The 23,599-nt window shown below is 42.4% G+C and overlaps 1 protein-coding gene across 5 annotated transcripts in view; it reads left to right on the top strand.

The window, feature by feature from the left end:
• Positions 1-22,994, top strand: part of Nr2c2 (nuclear receptor subfamily 2 group C member 2) — a 71,721-nt gene extending 48,727 nt beyond the window's left edge. For all 5 annotated transcript variants that reach the window (XM_038317876.1, XM_038317878.1, XM_042054429.1 and 2 more), the window contains 11 exons: positions 885-987; positions 2,745-2,924; positions 5,057-5,204; positions 5,862-5,955; positions 7,803-7,936; positions 8,889-9,066; positions 10,275-10,396; positions 12,316-12,455; positions 13,164-13,301; positions 14,204-14,309; positions 17,599-22,994. In XM_038317876.1, the coding sequence (XP_038173804.1) occupies positions 885-987; positions 2,745-2,924; positions 5,057-5,204; positions 5,862-5,955; positions 7,803-7,936; positions 8,889-9,066; positions 10,275-10,396; positions 12,316-12,455; positions 13,164-13,301; positions 14,204-14,309; positions 17,599-17,773 (1,518 nt within the window). In that variant the 3' untranslated portion in view covers positions 17,774-22,994. The remainder of the gene's footprint in view (positions 1-884; positions 988-2,744; positions 2,925-5,056; positions 5,205-5,861; positions 5,956-7,802; positions 7,937-8,888; positions 9,067-10,274; positions 10,397-12,315; positions 12,456-13,163; positions 13,302-14,203; positions 14,310-17,598) is intronic.
• The last annotated feature ends 605 nt before the right edge of the window (positions 22,995-23,599 follow it).

Below are 23,599 nucleotides of genomic sequence, written 5' to 3'. Positions count from 1 at the left end.
CACTGAAGGAAAGCAGGACCAATGTTCAGTGTGAATTTGGAGGCTCAATGCCAATATTCCAGAGTGTCCATGCATGGAGCATGTTTTGACATAGTCAAGAGGAAATCGGTATTAATGTGTTTTTGGTTTTTAAATTTATTTTGATCTTTTTGAGACAGGAACTCACTATGTAGACCTCTCTCAAAGTGTGTTTTGATCCTTTGATATTAAACTACCCGGCTTATTAAAAGCACAGGTTTGTGAAAGACTGGCTGCTTATGTCACATTTCATAGGTGGTTTTACCTGATTTCTGTATCTGGTTCACCCTGTGAGATTCATTTGAAGGTTTGTTGTGTGCTCAAATTAAGTACATTTTAAAAACAACTGTTTTTTAAACTTTCTCAAGTTGGTATCAGTTATGTTTTTTTCTTAGATGGATAGAACGGGTTATCATCTAGAGAATTACAGGTAAGTGAGAGGAAATAGCAGGCTTCTGCTGTCATCTGTACAAGTCCATCTATCCAATGCCTCAACAAGACATCTAGTCAGTAAAGCCTGGGTATAGCTCTGGAAACACCAGGTTCATATTTACATTTTGTGTGATGAAAGCATAGCTGACGAACTTCACCTGTCTTTACCTCAGAGAATCCAGAGAATCTATTTGTGATCTCCATGTGGCTTTCAGTCTTGGTGATGTTCACAAGATAGGAGAGCAGTCACTGACATGTGCAGGCCAGTGAGGAAGCAAAATTACCTAGCTATTGAATGGATCTGTCAGAATATTCCCAGTAATGCCCAGAGAGTTCTTTGGTTTAGATACCTAAGACTGGGAATGTACAACTAGCTATTACTTTACTTAGTTATCTAGATTTTAATTGTCAGTATTTGTTTGCTGACATCTTAGATCGTCACGGATTCTGCTTCTGTGGAGCGTTTACTGGGGAAGGCAGACGTCCAGCGGCCCCAGGTGGTGGAGTACTGTGTGGTCTGTGGTGACAAAGCCTCTGGTATGTGACTCTGGCTTCTGGCTCCTATCATGGAGCAACAGCATGACCTTTTATAGGGTAGGAAAGTGGGTAGTTGAGAAAGAATGTTATTTGTAGGCTTAAAATATGAACCTCACATAATAAGCAAAGTAGTATGTCAGATTATTCAATCTGACAGGAAAAGTCAAGAAACTCTGATTTGTTTCCAAGTATTTATATGCTCTTAAGAAAGTAAAACTTTCTTTCAACCTTTTTGTATCTTCCAAGGTGTATTATGTATACAATTCCCCTCACCCAAACTATCTTACTTTTTATCTTTTTACTGCACCCTCTGTGTAAGCTTCTGTAATGGAGGAGTAGGGACCACGCAGTTCCCCTTGGAAAAGTATACACAGGTGCTTGTGTGCTGAGTAAAAGACCCAAGGCTTTTGTGTGTGGGGTGTGTGTGTGTGCGCGCGCGCACGCGCGCGCTGAGTTCTGAGTTCTGAGGCAGCTTTATTCCACTCACAGAAGTCTGGAAGTTTTGTTGTCTTGGATTACATTTTGTCTTTTTGAAGCGGGGAAGGGGCTAGACCTTGGAAGAATCTCCATTTTGAAAGGGGGGCTACACCTAGGAAGAATCTCCATAAGCTCTAGTTTTCCCCCTCTAAGCTGGTTGTGCCATTTCTCTGCCTTTGGTGCCTGCCTCTGATCCTACCCTTTCTTTGTCTTGGTAAAGCTAGTCTGTCCCACCACTGAAAATCCCATCTTCCCTTGGAAGCAGGTAGATAGTGCTGCCATTGGTCCTGATGGCTTTTCTCCAGTCCATCCTTGACATCTGTTACATTCTCTAAAAATTGACACTCACTTTCCCATTGGAGTGTTTGAGTAAAACCTATGCACACTCAACAAGGAGACACACTTTGCAAATTTTGGAATACATGAAGCAAAAATGGCCAAAGACTGCCTGGGTTTCCTGTTGATCAGGACTCTTATGAGCTTCAAGCAAAGGCTTCATTACGTAGGCTTATATAGTGCCACTGTCTTCAGCTATTAGAAGTCACTCAGAGATAGCAAGCTCAAGGAGACATTGCAAAGAAGGTCAAGGAAATATTCACAGGGTTCATTTCATACCACAGTGCTTTAAAAGAAAAGGAAAATGAGATCCTAACAGTTACCTCTGTAGTCAGTGTGAACCGTGATGCTGTGAAAACTTCCTCACAGTTCAGTTCCACAAGCAAGAGGAGCCCAGAATGTGCACAGACAGTCTCAGTGAGCTGCAAGCTTCTGCTGATATACAACAGCACTTTGTCAGCTAGGAAGGGTGAGCTGAGGTATCACTGACTAAAGACCACTGTACTGAGTAAAAGAGAGTAGAGGAGTAAGCTGTGGTTTATAACTGTGTTTCTCTAAGGGCCTGAGTAGTTCACTCAGGGGCATACTCGGGGATAAGGACATGACTCAGAGATCAAGCAAGAATGAAGGAATATATAGGCTATTTACTCTGTAAGTAAGGGTGGGCATCAATATAACTTCTATAGCCAAAATGTGTGCACTGGAGCAATGTCAACTGAGCTGCTCTGTGTGTTGGGATAAGTTGTGTGCCAAGGGCAGTCATGTCATGTATGAGCTTTGGATTTCATTGTGCTATAACACAATGTTGACATATTGTTGGGCTGCCATTAACCCCTATGGTGGCAGCTTCTGACAGGGTGCACTCCAAATGGGAATAGTACTGAGCAGCTCATCTCTGCTCATGATGAACTAACTAGATCATGTGCTCACTCATTTCTCTTTAGGCCGTCACTATGGGGCTGTCAGTTGTGAAGGTTGCAAAGGTTTCTTCAAAAGGAGCGTGAGAAAGAATCTGACCTACAGCTGCCGAAGCAGTCAAGACTGTATTATCAACAAGCATCACCGAAACCGCTGCCAGTTCTGCAGGCTGAAGAAGTGCCTGGAGATGGGCATGAAAATGGAATGTGAGTAGCAGGGTCCCATAATGCTTGCTAAGTAAGGTGTTTACATTTGACTGTAAATGAAAGGGGAAAATAGTTTCACTATGCTTTACCTTCTGGGGCAGCCACCTGATCCAGAGCTAACGCTGCTGGGTTTGGTCAGTTTTCATGGTATATATGAAGCCCCTTTTCTAGATGAATCAGAAAACAGGCCAAGAGGAATGGAGGGTGGGTAATGCCAGCTTCAGAATAAAGCTGAGACCAAGTCATTCTAGCCCTGCTACCAAAGAGCCCACATGGTACGTCTCTCAATCCCTGGGCCTCATCTGTGACCCAGCACTACATTTCATTGCTATAGCCGTCACATTCTAAAGAATGTCCCCAAGCAGGGGCAGCCACAGAAGAACTGAAACCCTCCTCTTAGCTCTTACAGCCGTACTTTTGAGGGGTCAGATATTCTAAAACCAGTCCCTCATCCACAAGGACCAGTCATCAGGTCAGTTCTTGATGACGGAATCATAAGAACCAGGTACCAAAGTAGCAACACAAGTCAAGGAGAGCAGAGCTGTGTTCTTAAGAATACAGCAGGGATGGAGAGGAACAGAGTAAGGGCCCACACCAAGCTAACAGTGCTGCATGATTCCTGGGAAGATTAGAGCTAATAGTTTTCAGTATTGTTTCCCATTCTAGGAATGGGACAACGCAAAATCCATCGGGGAACAAGAACTATGTTCGTAACCTGTTTTACCACAGTTAGTACAATACATACACGACTAACTTAGGGTAGGGTTGCCCTGTAATATTTTCAGGCTGTTCTTATTTGTAAGCAGTGATGGGGCTAAACTGGAACAATCATAGGTATAGTTGCAAATTCAAAGTCCGATTGCATTTCAGTTTAATAGTAGGGCATCTTGATCCAAGGCTTCACTGCTTTCTTTTAAGAATAGTTTGTGGGCTGGGGAGATAACTCAATATGTAAAGTGCCTGCTATACTAGAAAGAGGTTGTAAATTCTGATCTCCAACAATTATGTAAAAAGCTGGGTGTTGTTACTCATGCTTGTAATTCCTAGGAGACAGGTAGATCACCAAAGCTTGCTGACCAGCCATTCTATCCAATCAGTGATTTCCATGGTCACTGAGAGACTCTGAAAGCAATAGTAGAAAACTCTCAATGTACATACATGTTCTGTACACCCTACCCCATCGCCAAGATCTGCTTTTTAGGTGCTTGTAACAAACATACCTATCATTTTCTAAAGTTATTTTTTAGTTGTGTGTGTGTGTGTGTGTGTGTATGTGTTACATACAGGTACTCACAGAGGACGTGTGTGTGTGTGTGTGTGTGTGTGTTACGTACGGGTACTCACAGAGGACTTAGATTTCCTTAACTGGAGTTATAGGCAGTTGTGAGCTGTCTGATGTGAGTGCTGGGAATTGAACTCTGGTCCTCTTCACAAGCAGTATGTTCTTTTTTTTTTTTTTTTTTTTTTTTTTTTTTGTTTTTCAAGACAGGGTTTCTCTGCTGCTTTTTTTTTTTTTTAGAGCCTGTCCTGGACCTAGCACTTGTAGACCAGGCTGGCCTCGAACTCACAGAGATCCGCCTGCCTCTGCCTCCCGAGTGCTGGGATTAAAGGCGTGCGCCACCACCGCCCGGCTAGTATGTTCTTAACTGCTGAGCCTTCTCTACCTCCTATATACCCATTCTTACAATAGGCTGCTAGAAGAGAAATTGCTGCATACAATTAACACCCTTTGGTTTTCTGAAACTCTTTAGGCTGGAATTGGACTCTGGAAAGGTTGCTCTGCCATTTGTGTCATGGGATAATCTCTATGAAGGGTCCACTTGAAGATAGGTATTTATCCTGGGCTGAGCCCAACTGGTTAGTGACAGAAGTAAAAAACCCAGGGGACTATGTTGGTCTTCTCAGGTCACAGCAGAGTGGCAGTTTCTCAGCAGGTAGCTCCTGCCATCGCAAGCCATCTATATACTTCTAGGTTTGTATTGCAAGGAGTTACTTGATTTTTACTTTCCATTGTTTGGAAAGCCCATGGTGACCAAACACTAGAGTTACAGATTTGCTAAGAGACCACTTTATGTTAAGGTGTTATTCATTTTACTCCTTTTTTAAAATGTGACTATATGTTGTAATTTAAGCTGTGCAAAGTGAACGAAAGCCCTTTGATGTGCAACGGGAAAAACCAAGTAATTGTGCTGCTTCGACTGAGAAGATCTATATCCGGAAAGACCTGAGAAGTCCTCTGATAGCCACTCCTACATTTGTGGCAGACAAGGATGGATCAAGGTCAGTGAAACTGGCTAGAGGAAGTGCAGATATCCCTGGAAAGGACACAAACATGGCTGTCACCTGCCTGACACAGCCCTGGCATCCCTTTGAGTTCACTTAGCATTGCTGGGTGTCACTCCAGGGCACAGTTGATCCTACAGTTTAGGCTTCATTCCTGTAGGAAAATAGCTGTCTGTAACACAAAGTACAGGCCTTTTAGTATTATTTTTTACAGTATATACAAAAGGCCCAAGGTGAAGAAAGGCCCAGATAATGCCACAAACTAGCTTTTTAACATTCTTTAAAACATTCTTTTTAACATACTGTTGAACTGGTTTTAAAGAGAACAGAAATAAGGAAAACGAGAAATCTAAAATGTATTACACAAAAAGCTAAAGTTAAGGGTCTCTGAACAATTCTTTGAATTTTAACTTTGGGGAGAATGACCACAATTAGTGTAGAAGGCCTAGGGATATGCATATGTTCTGTCCTTCCTCAGCCTGTAACCTGGCTTTGTGAGACACTCATCAGCAAGAGCAGAGAGCTGACCACTCTTGAGTGTTAGAGCTTTTTTCTTAGCAGACAGCTTTGCAGATTAAGTCAGGTGAATGCAGCATGAGCATACTGTGCAGAAAATGTTAGAAGCTACTCTGAGTTTCTTTGTGTCTTAAATAGACAGACAGGTCTTCTTGATCCAGGGATGCTTGTGAATATCCAGCAGCCTTTGATACGTGAGGATGGTACAGTTCTCCTAGCCACGGATTCCAAGGTAATGCTCTCTCCGCCTGTGCGCTGTAGGCTGCTTTTCCAACTACACCTGCCCTCTTGACCATTAGAGATGATGCTGAAAGCATAGCTCTGTTAGCTTCTCATGATGTAGCTATTCTAGGATTTGTTCTAAAGATTCTGCTTGCTTTTTAGACACCCTAGTCAGGGCTGACTGGCCATAGTCACATTCATTGGTTCTATTCCCTATTAATTTTTCCCCTTTTTATACATACTGGCAAGCTACCCACATGCTAAGAAAATACCTACTTTTTCTAAGGCAGCCTTTTGCAGAAGCTCCAGTCCCTTTCCATTTGATAATCTGCAATAGGCTGACAAATGAGCCAGAGAGAATGAACTTGTAGATAGAGATTTTTGTTGGTCCAAGAGGTCACTCCCATTGTGGTGACCTGTATTCTGTGGTCCTATCATAATTTACTAAGCAGCTTTATGCTTAAGACTTTTCTATTGATTTTAGTTTTTCATTTCTATTACCAGAACACAGGTTTATGTGTACACACACACACACACACACAAAAAGAAAAAACAAAGCAAAACCCCACATGTACAGAGGATAGATGCATGTGCATATATTTCATGGTTTATTTTTGGCTTTCTTTTTATAATTATAAATTAAATATAATTCATAGTCCATCACCCTTGCAGTGTATAAATTTGTGGTATTTTAGTGTATTTTCATGATTCTGGACTCAGCCACCACCAATTCCGGAACACCCTCATCTTCCTAAAAAGTCATCAAGCAGGCCAATCACCAACCTACTTTTTGGGTCCTTGTTTGTAACAATTATTTAATATACATTCCACCTGAAGGGAATCATGTAAGTATGGTTCCTTCACAACTTGTTTTTCATTAGTATATTATCTTTAAGGTTCATCCATGACATAGCATGTTCATTCCTTTCATTGCCAAAAAAGGATGCTACTGCCTGGCTGCCTCATGCTGTGTATCTGTTCATCAGATGATTAGTATTTGGATTGTCTGTGTTTGAAGAGTAGACTTGCTGGCAATGAGCAACTTTTAAATTTAAACTGTTTATGAACATGACTACACCAATTTGTAGACCCATCAACAATATGTTCTTTCTCCACATCTGGGAAAACGTTTCTTTCTTGGATTAGGATCCAATTTATGTGAAGCATCACTGAGGTTTTGTTTTGTATTTCAAGTAAAGCTGAACACATTTATTGGCCATCTGTACAACTTCTTTAGAGAAGCATCTTCAGATCCTGTCCCTTTTAAAATTATGTTTTTTGTTGATTTGTCTTTCAAGTAAGGTGGAACAGTTAATAGTCATCTGTACATTTGGAGACGTGTCTTCATATCTTCAGATCCCTTTTTAAATTAGGTTGTTTTTGTATTGTGTTATTGTGATCTTTCAGTAGTCTCACTATTACCAGACATATGACTTGAAGATATTTCCTCCATTCTTCTGGGATGTTTCTTTACTACTTTCTTAATATTTCTAAAGCACAAAAGTTGTGACTAGAGAAGTCTACTTTATCTGGGGTTTTTGTTGTTTTTGTCATTTTATCACTGTATCATTGCATCACACGTGTGGATTTGTGTGTGTGTGTGTGTGTGTGTGTGTGTGTGTGTGACTGCAATCAAGATACAAAACAAAACAAAAGAAAAAAAACTCTGATCCATTCTGATCCAGTGGATTCACAGAAAGATCTCCCTGGTGTTATTCTTCATTCACACCTTCTAGACCCTGGCCTTGAATAGACATGATACCTTCTTCACTTCATTGCTCTTAAGTCATTCAAATGTATGTGTTAGTTTTTTAATGTTACTATTTATTTTTTATATTACAACTACTTATTTAATAGGCTGAAACAAGCCAAGGAGCTCTGGGCACACTGGCAAATGTAGTGACCTCTCTGGCCAACCTGAGTGAATCTTTGAACAATGGTGACACTTCCGAAATGCAGCCAGAAGACCAATCTGCAAGTGAGATTACTCGGTATGAGCCCCTCTAATACCCCATATTCCCCAGTGTTTTCAGGATGGATGCCAGCATTTGGCACTTAAATTATATGTTTTGTTTTTTGATGTTGGAATTGATGCCTCCTGAGTACAAGACAAGTGCTGTGCCACTGAATTACGTACTTCAAAAGTACCCCAGTTGTGTAATTAAGAACTATAAAGTTGTCATAACAACCCCACACATTGCTGGTCTTATACATTTAACTGTGAGTACCCACACTGGAAGAGGACCTGCTTATATCATGTGACATAAGGCAGTCAGAACTGTTGTTCATTCCCGACACCAGGGCCTTCATCAGACAAATGTTCTTTGTCTTGAGCACTGTGTAAAGAATGCATCTGCACCAAACAGTGTATCTCTTTCCTCTTCTTGCACCGGTTTTCTGAATGCTAGTTGATGGATAGCACTAGCTGGTTCCAGGTGGAATTGGCAGGCTGCTCAGGGCATTTCTTTCCTGTAGGTTGGCCCTTGAGTTTTGCTTTTCCGTTCTAGCCTTGGTGTCAAGCCAGATAAGGTACATGCTGGGAGCCATACAAGTCCTTTGCTTGGTCCTCCTGTTAATTTGCAATCTGACAGCGCTATTCAGATCTAGGCATGGGGAAAGAACATGAGATCTCAATTATAAAGAATTCTGGTTACCTTGGGAGTGGTATTGGAAAAGGTAACATCTATGAACCTCAGCACTCACATCTATAAAGTGTAGATAATTTAGGAGTATTTAGTGTAATAATCTTAGGGTATTTATGAAAGATAAAATTATATGTGAAGATAGTACATAGCTCAGTGCCTAAATATACAATGAAGAAGATCTTCACTGCCTTCTGAGTGGAACTGGATTGTCTGTCTCCATTTGTTGCTTCTTTAAGTAGACTTAGCTGGAGCTCTCTTACTGACTTGCCATGGATTTCTGCTTTGTTTTTGTTCACAGGGCATTTGACACCTTAGCTAAAGCACTGAATACCACAGATAGTGCTTCACCTCCAAGCCTGGCAGATGGGATAGATGCTAGTGGAGGAGGGAGCATCCATGTCATCAGCAGAGACCAGTCAACACCCATCATTGAAGTTGAAGGCCCCCTCCTTTCAGACACACACGTCACATTTAAGGTGAGTACACAAAATTATCAGGTGCCACCTGCCTCCCCAGTATGCTGGAGTCAGGTACCTTGCTATGAGCCCATTTTCTTTATTTTTGGTTCCTCCCTCCCCCCAAGGAAAGGTTTTACTGTAACAGCTGATTTTTCTAGACCTGAACTTTGTAGACTGGCCTTGAACTCACAGAGGTCTGCCTGCCTCTGCTTCCTGGGTGTTGGGATTAAAGGTATGTGCCACTACCACCTAGCATGAGCTCATTTTTTAATTGTGGCAGAATCTTGAATTTCAAAGCATATTCCTTTTCCTTCTTTATACAACTGTTTCACAGTGCCATTGATTCTGAAGTGACCCTCCAATAAGTGTGGCACATCACTGCCAAAATAGACTGCCATAGTGCTAGCCACTAAGGATCAAAGGCTGGCTGTTCTGCCTCTTCCTTCCTGTGACAGCCTGATTCCAACATAAGCTCAGGTGGGCACCTTGTTGCCTCTCTACTATGTAGAGAAGTCATCAAATAAACGCATTAGCAAGTAGGCAGCTAGATTTTGATCTGAAGCATATTGTCCACTAGAACCGTAGCCACCCACCATCTTTGTAGGTCCTCAGTCTTTCCCATGCACTTTCTGTGTCTGCCTTACTGACAGGGCATCAGCAGACTTTCTAGTCTGTAGTCTGCAGAATGAGTCTCTTGTCTCAGTGCTCTGTAATGGAGAGATTAGTCAGTCACTTGAGTAGATAAGGTCTCTGACTATAGCTACCCAAGGCTTACTTCTCAGGTTGCTTTCCAGAGTACTAGAGAGCCCTTGTGGACATCAGAACATCTAGCATCCTGGCAGGCTGTTCTTCCAATGAGATGTTATCTTCTCATACGGGCTTTTGCCCAGCACCCTTTCATTATCTTGAAGTCACCTTTAAAAACACTTGTCAGTGGATTCAGACAAGTAATATAGTTGTGGGTGAGAGCTGTTGAAGGTATCTTTGATGAGTGAGCTGGAAAGTGTCCTATAGGCCCCTGAACCTGCAAGACTCAAGTCACTGAGCAAGAAACCATAGGAGCTGGTGACAGCCATGGCTACAAGGCTCCATGGACACATATGGAAGTTCTTTGAGATCCGAGTCAGCTACTTTGACTGTTACCTTTGTTGACATAGGAAAAGGATATGTTGACGGGGGAACTTGCCCCTCCTTTAGCTTGTGTCACAGTGCCGCCTCTTTTCCAGCTTACGATGCCCAGCCCTATGCCAGAGTACCTCAATGTGCATTACATCTGCGAGTCTGCATCCCGCCTGCTTTTCCTCTCCATGCACTGGGCAAGGTCAATCCCAGCCTTTCAGGCACTTGGGTAAGTGGCCTTTATTCCTGGGTGTTCTTGAGTAGTGGCATTCTCTCCTCCAAGAATGGCCAACAAGGTCTCTGAGGGCCTTTCCAGAAACCAAAGTTTTATTAAATGTAGTCAGTAGACTGGAGGAAACAGTACTTCTTGTATGCAGTAAGGACTTATTGCTAGGAGCTGTGTCTGGCCTTTGATAGGATGAGTGTATCAGAGTACTGGTTTGTGTTCACACACCCTCTTGCCTGTGTTGGCCAGCCTGTGTCACTGTTGCAGGAAGCCCATCCTGCTTACTTGTTCATGAACATCACTGTATTTGGTGATCCTGTTTCCTTGTCATTCCCAATACCAGCTCTGCTACGTGCTAAGTAACTAATGTCCAGTTGGAGCAGGCTGCCATTGTGACTTATATCTGGCTGGAATATAAGCAGTCACATGAAACTGGAAATGTAGTGAATGGATACATGCTGCAGGGTAACCAGCACAGGTTATATATATGTAAGAAACACTGGTTGTTCATTGGTTTACAGCACTGGCCTAGGGTAAGAGATCCAGGTTGAGAATCATAATAGCATTTGGCAGTTGTAAGGTTGTAGGAAAGTCATTTAATTCACATGAACTCTATGACAATAGCCTGCCCTTGATGCCATCTGGGAGATAGTTTATATCTCAGAGTTATCAGTACTGTTAGGTGAAGATGTCCTGATGTGTGGCTAAACAATGATGCTCCCAGTTCCCTGAGTGGGCTTTTTAAAAAATTGTTATTATTTGTTTCCATTAGAACAATTTGAAACCTCCTCCAGAGTTTCTTTGCCCAGAGTAGCACATTTTAAAGGGGTTATTATAAATTCATACATGGTCAGGATAGTGATCCTAACAGAATAAAGGCTGTACTTGAGACATGGAATGGCTCCATGCAGCTAGGCTGAAGCAACTAGAAGATACATCTCTGTATAGAAAAGCCAGTTTCTGCAGCTTTCTGGCAACTGGGGAAATAACAGGTTTTGCAGTGTGCCACCTACAGTAACTCTCATGAGTATTAACTAAACAAAGAACTGCTTCAGTTTCAGCACTAGCTCTTTTGCCTGCCAGCACTGTTAATGGAGTTTCTGCTCTTCAGAATCTGTAGTCAGTGTTTGTCATTTGATCTGTTCAGCTTCTCATCTTTGCTGGAGGGCCTGAGTCACAGACACCATATACCCAGAGCCAAGCTAGGACTTAATTAGTATATAGAATGTTATGGGAAACCAACTTTATTGGAGAAGCAGGGGATGTGGCTTTGTGGACATGGCCAGTAAAGAGCCTGTGTAGAAGTGTAAAGACCTAAGTTCAGATCCCCAGGACCCATGTAAAAGCCAGGCATAAAAGTATATGTCTGTAAAACCCAAAACTGGGCAGGTAAAGTTAAGAGATTCCCCTGGAGCTCAGAGACCAGCCTATGTAGCCAAATCAATAATCATCAGATTCAGTAAGAGACCCTGTCTCAAAAATAAAGTGAAGCATGGTTGAGGAAGACATCTGATGTTGACCTTTGGCCTAAATGCAAATGTACATATGTGCATATGTATGTAAATATTTTTTTTAAATATGTATGTCACAGCTTGCATGTGGCGATTAGGGGACTATTTGGGGGAATTGATTTTCTCTACCATGTTGACTTTAGGGATAGAACTCAGGTCACTAGGCTTAGTGACAAGCATCTTTATCTGTTGGGCCATCTTGCTAGCCCTAAGAAGTCTTAAGAGAATAATTTATCATCTCTTCATGGACTTACTCTTGGTCATCTTCCTGGGAATGACCCTGGACATATAATAGACCATTGTCATACCTTTGCTACATGGTGGATAGTGCTGAGACTTTGAACCTATACAGCTGACATACTTAAGAGTCAGCCACATGCTTCACACTCAGCCTTATCCTTATGTTCCTAGACAGGACTGCAATACCAGCCTGGTGCGGGCCTGCTGGAATGAGCTTTTCACTCTTGGCCTAGCCCAGTGTGCCCAGGTCATGAGTCTCTCCACCATCCTGGCAGCCATTGTCAACCACCTGCAGAACAGCATCCAGGAAGGTAGGTCCTAGAGATATGGGAGTAGAATGTATCTTGATCCAATTTGTACCTGGATAACAAAGTTCAGCCTGTGTCAGAGCTGACCCAGCTGTTCTTCATGAATGCACAACTGTCCTCTAGTAAGAGCTGCAGTGGCCATCTAATATTTGATAGGCAAGTAGAATAGCAGCTGCGGCAGTAGAATACTCATTATGGCCCTGCAGAAGCTAGCCCATATGAACTGAGGTATGCTGTCATAAAGGAATTACCCCTTGGCAACTACAGGCTGAATTAGCTGCATTACTGAAGCAAGTGTAGACAAGGCAGCTAACTTAAGTGTCTTTTTTAAAAATAAAAGTTTTTATTTCGTGTGTGTGCCTGAGTGTGTATGCCTGCACCACATATGTACAGTGCCCACAGAGATCCAAAGAAGGTATCAAATCTCCTAGAACTGACATTGTAGATTATTATGAACCATTGTGTGGTGCTGGGAACTGAAACCAAGTCCTCTACATGAGCAGTGAGTGCTCTTTAACTCTTGAACCATCTCTTCAGGCACAAGCACCTCTTACTACTTCACTTTCATCTGTAAATACAGCTCTTGACCAGCTTGAAATGACATGGTTCTCTTTAGAAAGTGAACTTAACCTTCATTTGTCTGTGTAGCTCCTTAAAAGACGACTTATTCTCAGCAGTTTTCCTCAGGGGCTCTATGATATTTGTTTTCAGATAAGCTTTCTGGTGACCGGATAAAGCAAGTCATGGAGCACATCTGGAAGCTGCAGGAATTCTGTAACAGCATGGCGAAACTGGATATAGACGGCTATGAGTACGCATACCTTAAAGCTATAGTTCTCTTTAGCCCCGGTAAGATATGCGGAGGGGACTTGTGACACTTTGCACTGTGTCTACTGATGTTTCCAAACACGGCCATGTTGTCATCAGTTGTGTAGGAGAGCCCTTCGGTATTTTACATACCCCTTGTGTTCATAATGAGCGCTTTGCTATCTAGCTAGCATCAATACAGCATTTGTTAAATCCTTGCCTTTATGGCACTGAAGAAATGTGCCTGGGGATTCATGTTGTAACCAAGACATTGGCCAAATAAGACCACCATCCTGTGGTCCTTTTTGTTTGGGCTCTGCCGGTTTCCAGGTTCTCTGAGCACATATAATCCAGGCAGACTGAAACTCAGCTTTACTATCTCTGTGGATAGCAATAGCTACTAGGCCTGACTATTCCTGGTGGAAAGAAAAGATGCCTGGACTGGCTTCACATTCTTCATCTCTATAGCTCTTCTCAAAGCCTCTGGAGAAGTCACTTGGGCTGATCATTTACCTCAACAGCAAGGGCTGAAAGTAGCATAACCTTTCTCTTCTTTCTCAGACTCCTCACTCTAAAGCAAAAGTATCTATTAAGGAGTTATTATGTAATTAAACATCTAGAAAGAGATGGTTCCTCATATATCTTTTAAAATTTGTGTTTCCTAGTGTAGCAAAAAGCAAGAAGTGTAGAGCCAATACAGGGGGCTGATTAGGTGTGGTAGTTAGGCTCCAAGTAGAAGTCACACACTAGATGTTTCTTACAGCCTTGGAAAAATAGAGGCAAAGCCAGTATTCTGACAATTTCCCAGTTCACTGAGCCAGCCTTCAGAGCTTAATTGCTTATATTTGATAAGTTTATCAAGTTAAGAATAAAAAGAAAGATTAAGATGTCTATGACACTTTCTAAATACAAAGAGAAACTTGGGGTTACTTTTCTGTTTTCAGATCATCCAGGTCTGACGGGCACAAGCCAAATTGAGAAATTTCAAGAGAAGGCACAGATGGAGCTACAGGATTATGTTCAGAAAACCTACTCAGAAGACACATACAGGTAAAGCATGAGGCCCTGCCCAATATAGACAGGGGTGGGTGTGGCTGGATAAGATTCTAGCAATTTGGCAGAGCTTCCATTAGATTACTGACATCTCGGGAGTGCTTTCCTGGAACTGATTCCTTGAGGCTCGTGTCTCACACTTTACAGAGGTGCTCAGCACCCATGGGGAAAGGCAACACTAGAGTATTTGACAGAAATGAAATCTGGCCCCTATAAAGGAGGGGAGTGAGTTACATAAGGTAATTTTAACAATAGGGTGTGTGTATTAGCCTAATACAGATTTAGACAGTATTATAGTTGATCTGCCAAACAATAGAATGCATGACAAGCTTTTCCAGGTCAAATTTTTAACTACCTTTCCTCCAAAGTAAACAAATCAACAATCCAGAAAGACATTTAGCCTGCTTTCCCCAGACTTGTGTCCTCTGTGTAGAATTCTGTTGTAGGCTCACTGAGCCACCAGGACTTCCTCTCCCATCCTGTGCTTCTCAAAGGAAATGCTGTTGTATTAGTCAGTGGCTTTGGTAGGTTTTTCTGTGTAAAGTCAAAACAGTTTTATGCCCATCTTTTTAGCCTACATGCAAATTTCCCAAACTAACTTCCACTGGGATCACTTCAGACCTGGACTCACAAATGTGAAGAGTGACTTCAGTCTCTGGTACACAGAGAATGAAATTGTCTGCTTAAGCACCCATTCCCATAATTCCAGTCTGGCCTGGTGTGCAAGGAAGTTGTTCTCTTAGGAGGCCACAGTGCTCCCATAGTTCCTGTGGTCCATACACGTCTCATTTTGAAGCCTGAGCCATTCGTGGCCCAGTCATGGACCAGGGAAAGAGGGTAGAGATGAAGACACCATGGGATTCAGGGCCGAAAATGAGAAAAGCTTCCCTATAGACATCAGAAACCCACTTAGGCATTTCTTCAGGGGTGGACTTTCTTATGTATAGCATATTCTGTTGTAATTCTTTGTCTGTGTTTACAATATGTAAATATGTGGGTACATGAGCAAGGTGCATCATTGGATGTCAGAGGACAACCCTTGGAGGTCTTCTTTCATCCTGGGGCTTGAACACATGGTCAGTCTCTTTGGCATACTTTTTTACGTACTGAGCCAGCTCATAGTCCCTGTAACTCACTTTTCAGGCTTTTCAATCTTGTTCCTTTTTCATATTAGTTCTCCTGAAGTACCCTGGCTTGCCTCCTTATTCAGCCTCTGAGGCTTCAGGAAGTCCAGCCTGATTTGCCTTGCTGACTTCGTGGGACAACTTGATCTATTCAGCTCCTTAGATCTTGTGTGGTGTCTTTACACCTTTACCCTCAAGACTGAAGCATAGAGGCAGAGGATGACTGAATGAATGAATGGGTAGTATCTCAGGAGTATGCTTATGCAAAGTATATATCTTAATTAAAAAAGATTAATGCAGAGTCTCACTATGCTGAAATTGAATACACTTGGTAGAACAGGCCAGCCTCACACTCACAGAGATCCATCTCCCTTGCCTCCCAAGTGCTGGGATTAAAGGCATCTACCACCATGCATGGGACATACTTCCTTTTTGTGTGTCTGTGTTGGTGCACACGTGCCGTGGGGGTCTGGGAATCAAATTCAGGTTAAAAATCAACCTTGGCAATTGCACTTTTACCCACTAAGCCATCTCATCAGCTTCCTACTCCCTTTTTTAAAAACAAGGGGCTAGAGCAGTATTTCTCTACCTTCCTAATGCTGTGACCCTTTAATGCAGTTCCTCATGTTGTGGTGCCTCCCCCCTCCCCTAGCCATAGAGGCAGGCAGATCTCTCAGAGTTCGAGGCTAGCCTGTTCTACAGAGCTAGTTTCAGAACAGCCAAGGCTGCCTTGAAAAACAAAACAAAATTTGTTGGTGCTTCATAACTGTAGTTTTGCTGTTATGAATTGTAAGCATCTGGTTTTTTGTTTGTTTGTTTGTTTTTTTGATGGTCTTAGGCTAACCCTGTGAAAGGTCATTTATCCCTACCTCCCCACCCCCAAGGGGTCTTGACCCACAGGTTGAGAACCACTGGGCTAGAGAGATGGTTCAACAAGGTACTTACTGCCCTTACAGAGGACCAGGGTTCAGTTCCCAGAACCCACATGGTGGTTTATATACCTGTCTGTAACTCAGTATCCAAGGATCAAACATCCTCTTCTGACCTCTGTAGGCATCTGGCATTCATGTGATGCACATACATATATGCAGGTAAAACATTCATACACATAAATCTAAAAAATTTTTTCATAAACAACTTAGGCACTGTTGTAAACTTGGAACATTCTAGAAAGCAAAAAGCGAAAGAAATTACTTCATCATTCAAGGATGTCTACTATTAATACGTATATATTTACTTTCAAAACATGTTTAATTTATATGTAATTGGGATCATAAATTCCAGAAGGGTTCTAACCTTTTTTCACTTGGCTACTGACATACCTTGCCTACCTTCCCATGGCTAACATGCCAAGAGGAGCCAACCATGAGCATGTCATGAGCTTTTTTTCCAGATGCTTCCTTTACACACATGCAACACACAGCTGTGCTCCTTTTAAGTATGCATTGAGAAATATGGATCTCTTTGCTTACCAGTAACTACAGATGTTATGCCTCAGTGTATAGCACAAGCTGGTCTCCCTCCAGCCTTTATACCTCTTGCACCAGCTTTCCTGAATGCTGTGGTTACAGATAGGCACCACCACAGTATTCTTCCTTTAATGAGTTTGTAGGGATATTCCATACATTAACGTATAGTCTGTTGATGAATCTTCAATTTGTGCACAGGTGGGAAGAAGCACGGGAACTTCATACTTTAAACTCTTTTTACAAGCTGGGTGGTGGTGGCGGTGTATGCCTTTAATCCCAGCATGTAGGAGGCAGAGGCAGGCAGATTTCTGAGTTCAAAACCAACCTGGTCTACAGAGCAAATTCCAGGACAGCCAGAGCTGTTATACAGAGAAACCCTGTCTCCCCAAAAAATTTAAAAGAAAAAACCAAAACCTCTTTTTACATTCATGTTGTGTGTATGCGTGTGGGCACACGTGTGTACTTGTGGAAGGGCCAAGGACAGCTTGTAGAAGTTGGTTTTCCTTCCACCATATGGAATCTCAGGTTGTCAGGTACTGTGGCCAGTGCCTTTTATCCACTGTCAATATTTTTTTCTTCTTTTTCATGTTAGACTTTTGTTTGTTATTTCAGCAAGAGATAGGTAGATGTAGATTTGTTAGGAGGTAGCCTGGATTGGGACTCCATTTCTCTAATGCCTTTTCTCTCTTCCAGATTGGCAAGGATTCTTGTCCGCCTGCCAGCTCTCAGGCTCATGAGCTCCAACATAACAGAAGAACTTTTTTTTACTGGTCTCATTGGCAATGTTTCAATAGACAGCATAATTCCCTACATCCTCAAGATGGAGACAGCAGAATATAATGGCCAGATCACCGGAGCCAGTCTATAGTGCACAATGGCAGCTGCCAACAGTGGGATGCCTCCTAGGACTGCAGGTGCAAGAGAAGGGAAGTAGCAGTGTCTTGGTGTGTGCAGGTGTCTCCAGTGTGTTAGTCACTTCCTCCTGTTCATCCCAGACAATAGCAACTAAAGACATAGAACACTTCCCTGCCCTAGGAAATGTTTTAATGCCTTTTGGTGAAGCAGATTTTGGAACAATCTTTTAATTCAATTTGTATTTAGAAATTCTCAAAGGGCAAAAAACAATACTGAAGTTTTATAATGTCAGAGACTAGTATTAAAAGAACCTAAGAACAGTATGTGTAAATACATTTAAAAAGAAAAAAAGAGTCCTTGGAATTAATAGCTACTAATTACCAGGGTAATGTTAGCACTTTCTAAGCACTTCTTATCAAATCTGCAATGTTAACATCTTTGCCTGTGGACAGGGCAGATGGAAAACTGTGTGTCCTTTTGTCAAAATGCTAATGATTTCTGTGAAAACTCACTAGGGTACAGGAGACAATCGTTGACTTTTAGAAGAGAACTTCGCTCCTAGCTTTGTGCAGTGGTGGTGGTGAGCTGAATTCCTGTGAGTGAAATCTGGATCGCTGGCATTGTCCCATTAAGAGCCTCTGTGCCAGCCAGAGAGGCACATCTGTCGATTCTTCCAGAACCTGGACTTCACTAGTTTTCAAAATTAGATTGCAGCTTGCTGAGTTCCTGTGATGAGAGTAATTCTCTAGTGACTGAAAAGTATGCCCAGGTCCTGCTACAAATCCATAGGAACTTGAGCCTTTGACCAAAAAGTACAAGGTGGGTGCTCTGCACCCTTTGACAACACTTCATGAGTATGACCTGTAGTAGTTCATGCCACCCAGGGGCAGTGAGGGTTTCTATTCCTGGCATGCCTGGGGAGGGGCCAGTATCTGTGATCACTTAGAGCCTACAGCTGAATGGGAGCTATGTATCCTTGCTGCCTGTTGAGGGGGTTGGCCTTGGATAGCTGAACAAAAGCTATCAAGATAAATTCTTTCTGATCTTAAAAGTATTGGTCATTTTTTGGTATACTGGGACTCCCTGGTATGTGCTAGTCCAACAAAGCTTTCCAGGACGTTTGAAGTAATAAAAGCAAACCAACCTCCCTTTCAAAAGAGGATCCAAAAGCAATCCTCAGACAGGGCACATAGTGCAGGCCTGTAACCTCAGCACTTGGGAGGCTGAGGCAGGAGGATTATAGATTCAGGGCCAACCTGAGCAACTTAATGAAACTCCTTTTGAGTTTTAAAGGGATCTGGGGAGTGGGTTGGGATGGTGATTTAGTGGTAGAGTACTTGCCTAGCATGCACTAGGTCCTGGGTTTCATCCCCAGTACCCAAATCAGAAAGAAAAAGCAAAATAGTTAAATGGCCATAGTTTCCAACAGAGTTCATAATTCAGTTCCAAGGAAGTTAGATCTGACTTAAAGTTCTCTGCATTCACATGGGTACAAGTCTGCAGCAGCTGGAAAAAAAGTGGAAGGTTAGGACAGGTATTTGGTATTTGCTTTTTGATTAATTTCTAAGAAAATTACCTCCTATAAGGTTAAGTTTGTACCTGTTAAAGGACAGTTATGGGGCTTAAGGCTAGGCAGGCTGGTTCTTTTTGAGTTAATGACACTTTACTCACTGTTAGTGGGACTTAAGTGCAGATAGTATCTCTAGCTTCTAAATTCTCAGCTAGATTTTGAAGCCAGTGTTGGAAAATAGTAGGAATGGCCAGTAAGAAATGATGGAAAGGACTTAATTTTGCCAGCTTATAAGTTTTCTTTTTGTGTGTGTATTCAAAATTAAGATAAAATGACTGGACACGAGTATAGTATAGTGGGCCTGTTTCATCTCTGTAGAGAGTTCTGTAGTAAGTACATCTATACATCTTAATAGTTGCTGGCTTTTGCTTCTCTTAGGATTGTACAGTGTGAGCATGCCAGTCATTTCTAGGCCATTTCAGGCATCCCCTATCAGGCTATTTAGACCATGGTTGGATAAGAAGTACCAACCTCTGATAAGATAGAACTGGAGGGGGGAAAAAGGTTTTGCTTGGAAAAAAAGCTGGTGACTCTAACCTGCCTGATCCTTTTTAAGTCCCATCATTGGTAATGGCCAATTTACAGAGCCGCTTTGGGCCAAACTCCTACACTGGTTGTCCAGATCTTCATGGCCTTACCTTTAACACTTGTATCCTCACAATGTTCTCATTAACTGAAATCACTGCAAACTTTGAGTGCTTCTCCATTCCATCTTGTCAGATCTAGGAAGGTCAGCCCCAGTCGTTTCTTAAGAGAGCCCAATCCAATCCAGTCAGTGCCTGGGCTCCAGTTTTCAGGGGTTTCCACCCTATTGGGTCTGTGATGCTCCAAATCGGATGAAGCAGGACAGGCCTGTCTAAACACTCCTCTCAGGTAGGTGAACAGATACACACTGACATGGCTACTGGCTAACTGGGCTTTTCCAGAAGTATCTCAAATAATGTTAAGATAGTTCCAAGTTGAAATTTGGAATAAAACAGGCCAGGAGATGTAGAAGTCACCTTAGTTACTCAAGGTGTTCAATACAGTTTCACCATCCTTCCAGTTTGCAGTGTGTGTTGAGGGGGCTCATTTACTATCTAGTTTCTTCCTGAGGCTGCAACTGGGGTTGTGCTGTCTGGGTTTCTGTATTGAAGTTGACGTGGAGTCACTTATGCCCTTGGGAAGGTTCTCTAGTTTGTCAGTGTCAGTATTAGATGTGGACAGTATTCTGGGGTAGACACTACATCAACCAGGGTGGCCAGTGTGGTCCCCAAGTAGAGCAGCAGCATCTATATACACACACTTGTTTCTTGAAGGGAAGCCCTAATCAGCATCCCTGACAGCAAGATCTGTCTTCTGGGACCTGATGTCAGGGGGAGTTTGGAAGCCTGTTGCTGCTTTCCAGTGGCTGGTTGTGCAGTGGGGCTGTTGGTGCTGCTGAAACTCTTCTCTAAGTCCAGGCCATGAAAAGCACCATCTGACTGCTGCTTTTCTCCAGGGGGAGGGTCCTGGGAACATCCCACACTGGCAGAACAGGTGCCCCACCTCTTCGTTTGCCTAACTTCCAGTCTTTAGATTTTGTAGCTCTTTGCAAAAGTCTTAACTCTTATGTTAGTTTCTACATAAGTCAATTCCAAAATGAGATGGGGTTGGCCTAGGTGTTTTGTACAAGTTTCTGGACTTCCTCATTGAGTGCCTCCCATCAGTGTGTACTTTCTGTGCACAACCTGTCCCTTCAGCCGCACTGTGCATGTCCAGATTTATAGGCCTAGATGACTGAATGAATGTACATGTGTTCATATTATCTTTGTACAGTGTATATAATGTGTGTACATAGGTGTACATTATGTATACAGACATGTAGCCACGTATTCCAAACTTCTATGTTGTCAAGAGTTGATGCTAGCGTTGCTAATGTGAATGGATGTGGGTATTGCAAGGGTCCCCTGACAGGGATATACTGGTGAATTTCTTACCAACTTCATTTTCCTAGAACAGGGAGCTGTCTAGAAAGGGCCAAGTGTCACTCACTCCTGCATAAGGAAGCCTCAAGCCAGAAAGGTCCTGACAGGAGGGTAGTTCTCTAGGTTTAGAAGGGCCCAGGGGCTGGTGGAAGAGATGTTAGCCTAATATCCAAAACTGAGTGGTAACTATAAGCCTGCTATCTACAAACCAGTTTACCCTAAATGGAGGGGGAATTTAGTGGCTGAGACAGGCACTTGGGGATCCAGAGGGCTGCTGCAGTCTCTCTGTGTACCCTGTGCTGTCAGTAAGACTTGGGTACTGTCTGGTGGTAAAAATAACCAGCCTACCAAACAATGTTAGCTATTAACTTGTGGCACATAAACCACATAGTCAATTGTCCCTTTAACTAGAAGCAAGTGAGGGGTTATCCTGACTTAACTACATTCTATAAAAGTTGTAATTAACAGTAAGAAAGCGAAGGCTGACATATTTTCCTCATCCACCAGGTCTATTCTGATGAAATTTGTTTCCTATGATTGAGATTTTAGGCTGAGATGGAATTTGGGAGCTAGGGCCCAGCCTGGCAGAGCTGCTAGTGGCTATGGTGAACAAGCGCCTGTCTTGGAGGAAGCCAAGTGCATAAATCTTGCCTGACCCACAGGTTGTTGCTCTGTGTTTTAAGAATAATTATTAAGACTGTAGTCCTCAGTGCCTTTGGTGAGACGTGGGTCATTTGGCTTCAGCTTCCCACTTGTGTCCCTGGCCTCACCATTCATGGTTGTTCAATCTTGCCTGTGTGCCTGTTGTGACAATCACACTATTCACAGGGAAGCTGGCAGTCTCTTAAACGAGTCCTTTCGTTTTCTTTGGGGGCTATTGTCTTAGCAGCAACCTAAGAGTGAGTTTTAAAATGGCTTAGGAAGGAGAAGAACATCAGACATTTCTAATGCTCAGCAATATGCACTTTCAGTTAATTTTCAAGAATTTTGGTATTTATACATGGGATGTAGGGAAAATGTTCAACATATCAAGTTTTAGTGTTTGGGTAACATTTGGTATAGACTGCACATTAAAAATGGCCTTTCTTCGGGAAATTATCGTCATCAGTTGTCATCCCAACAGCCTGCTCATTCACGGATGCCAATGTACACACAACTCAAGTGCTGGAATATTTTTCTAGTTTGTTTTCCCAATTAACTTGTAAATCAGTGTTCAACTAGTTTTATAACTGAAGAGCTGCACATTTTTCATAGTATCAACTAGTTTGTACCTGTAGTTTGGATTTCTCTGTTAAGATACAGCGCATTATCTGCCCCCCACCCTACCCCTCTTCCTTTTTAAAGGACATCTAAAGGAAAGTCCAATGTGGAATTTTCTTGGGATCAGTTGTATAACTTCTGCCCTTTACACCATGGATGCCATTACCTTTTGAATTCAGGTTTAAAACCTGTGGAGAGCTGCCATTTTGTACAGCTTTTCTCCCTGTGTAAATGAGCTATGTGATGGCATTTAAAACCCGCATGTTCTTTTTAAATTGAATTTTCTATCTAATCAATGTCTTCAGTCCTGAAGGAGAATCTGCATTGTTGTGTCTGTGTAGAGAGTTGCTGTGCATGGTTATGAGCGCCTTTTACTAAACGCTGTTCAATGTGGCTTTGTTGTTGTGGCTTAATACTACCTACATGAGGTTTATACTATTAAAGTAAATTAAAAACTAGCATGTGTACCACTCATCATTTTTTCCTCAAAACAGTAATGTGGCCTGAGCCCATTCTCTGCCCTCCATCAGCACCTTAACCTTGGCCAAGGTAACCTCCATCAGTTTGAAAGACCTTTGGTGGAAAAACTCAGACTGAACTCTACCATGGCCATCCAGAATGGAGGTAAGGACTACCTACACAGACAGAGCATGGTGGGCCTTACATTTAGGTGTGCATCAGACCCACATACTAGGTAAATGATGTGGAGTAAAAACTGTGTCCTCAGATTCAGTAGTTGAACAAACTGCTCTCACATCTTCTGGTCTTTACAATGAGGGTTCAGAGACCCGAAGTAGATCCTGACAGAGCTCATGGCTGCCTATGACATCTCAATATGAAAATTGTCACTTCAGAGGAACATCATGTCAACTCAAGTCCTTGTGTGGTCAGTTAGTTTCATGTGTGTAAAATCTATCATTCCTAAATTAAAAAAAAAAAAAAAGATTTCTCCCAGTGCCATTGATTTCCTCACGCATGCATCTGCTGCTCAGTGAAGTCCAAGCCATGAGTAACAGTGGTTCTGTAGAAGTTAGCAGCTGCCCGAATGTTGTTCCTGTAGCCT

Source organism: Arvicola amphibius, chromosome 2 (genome assembly GCF_903992535.2).
Source record: "Arvicola amphibius chromosome 2, mArvAmp1.2, whole genome shotgun sequence".
In the NCBI taxonomy this organism is placed as follows: Eukaryota; Metazoa; Chordata; class Mammalia; order Rodentia; family Cricetidae; genus Arvicola; species Arvicola amphibius.
Note: the sequence above shows the minus strand (reverse complement) of the source record. Positions and strands in the feature narration are given on the sequence as shown.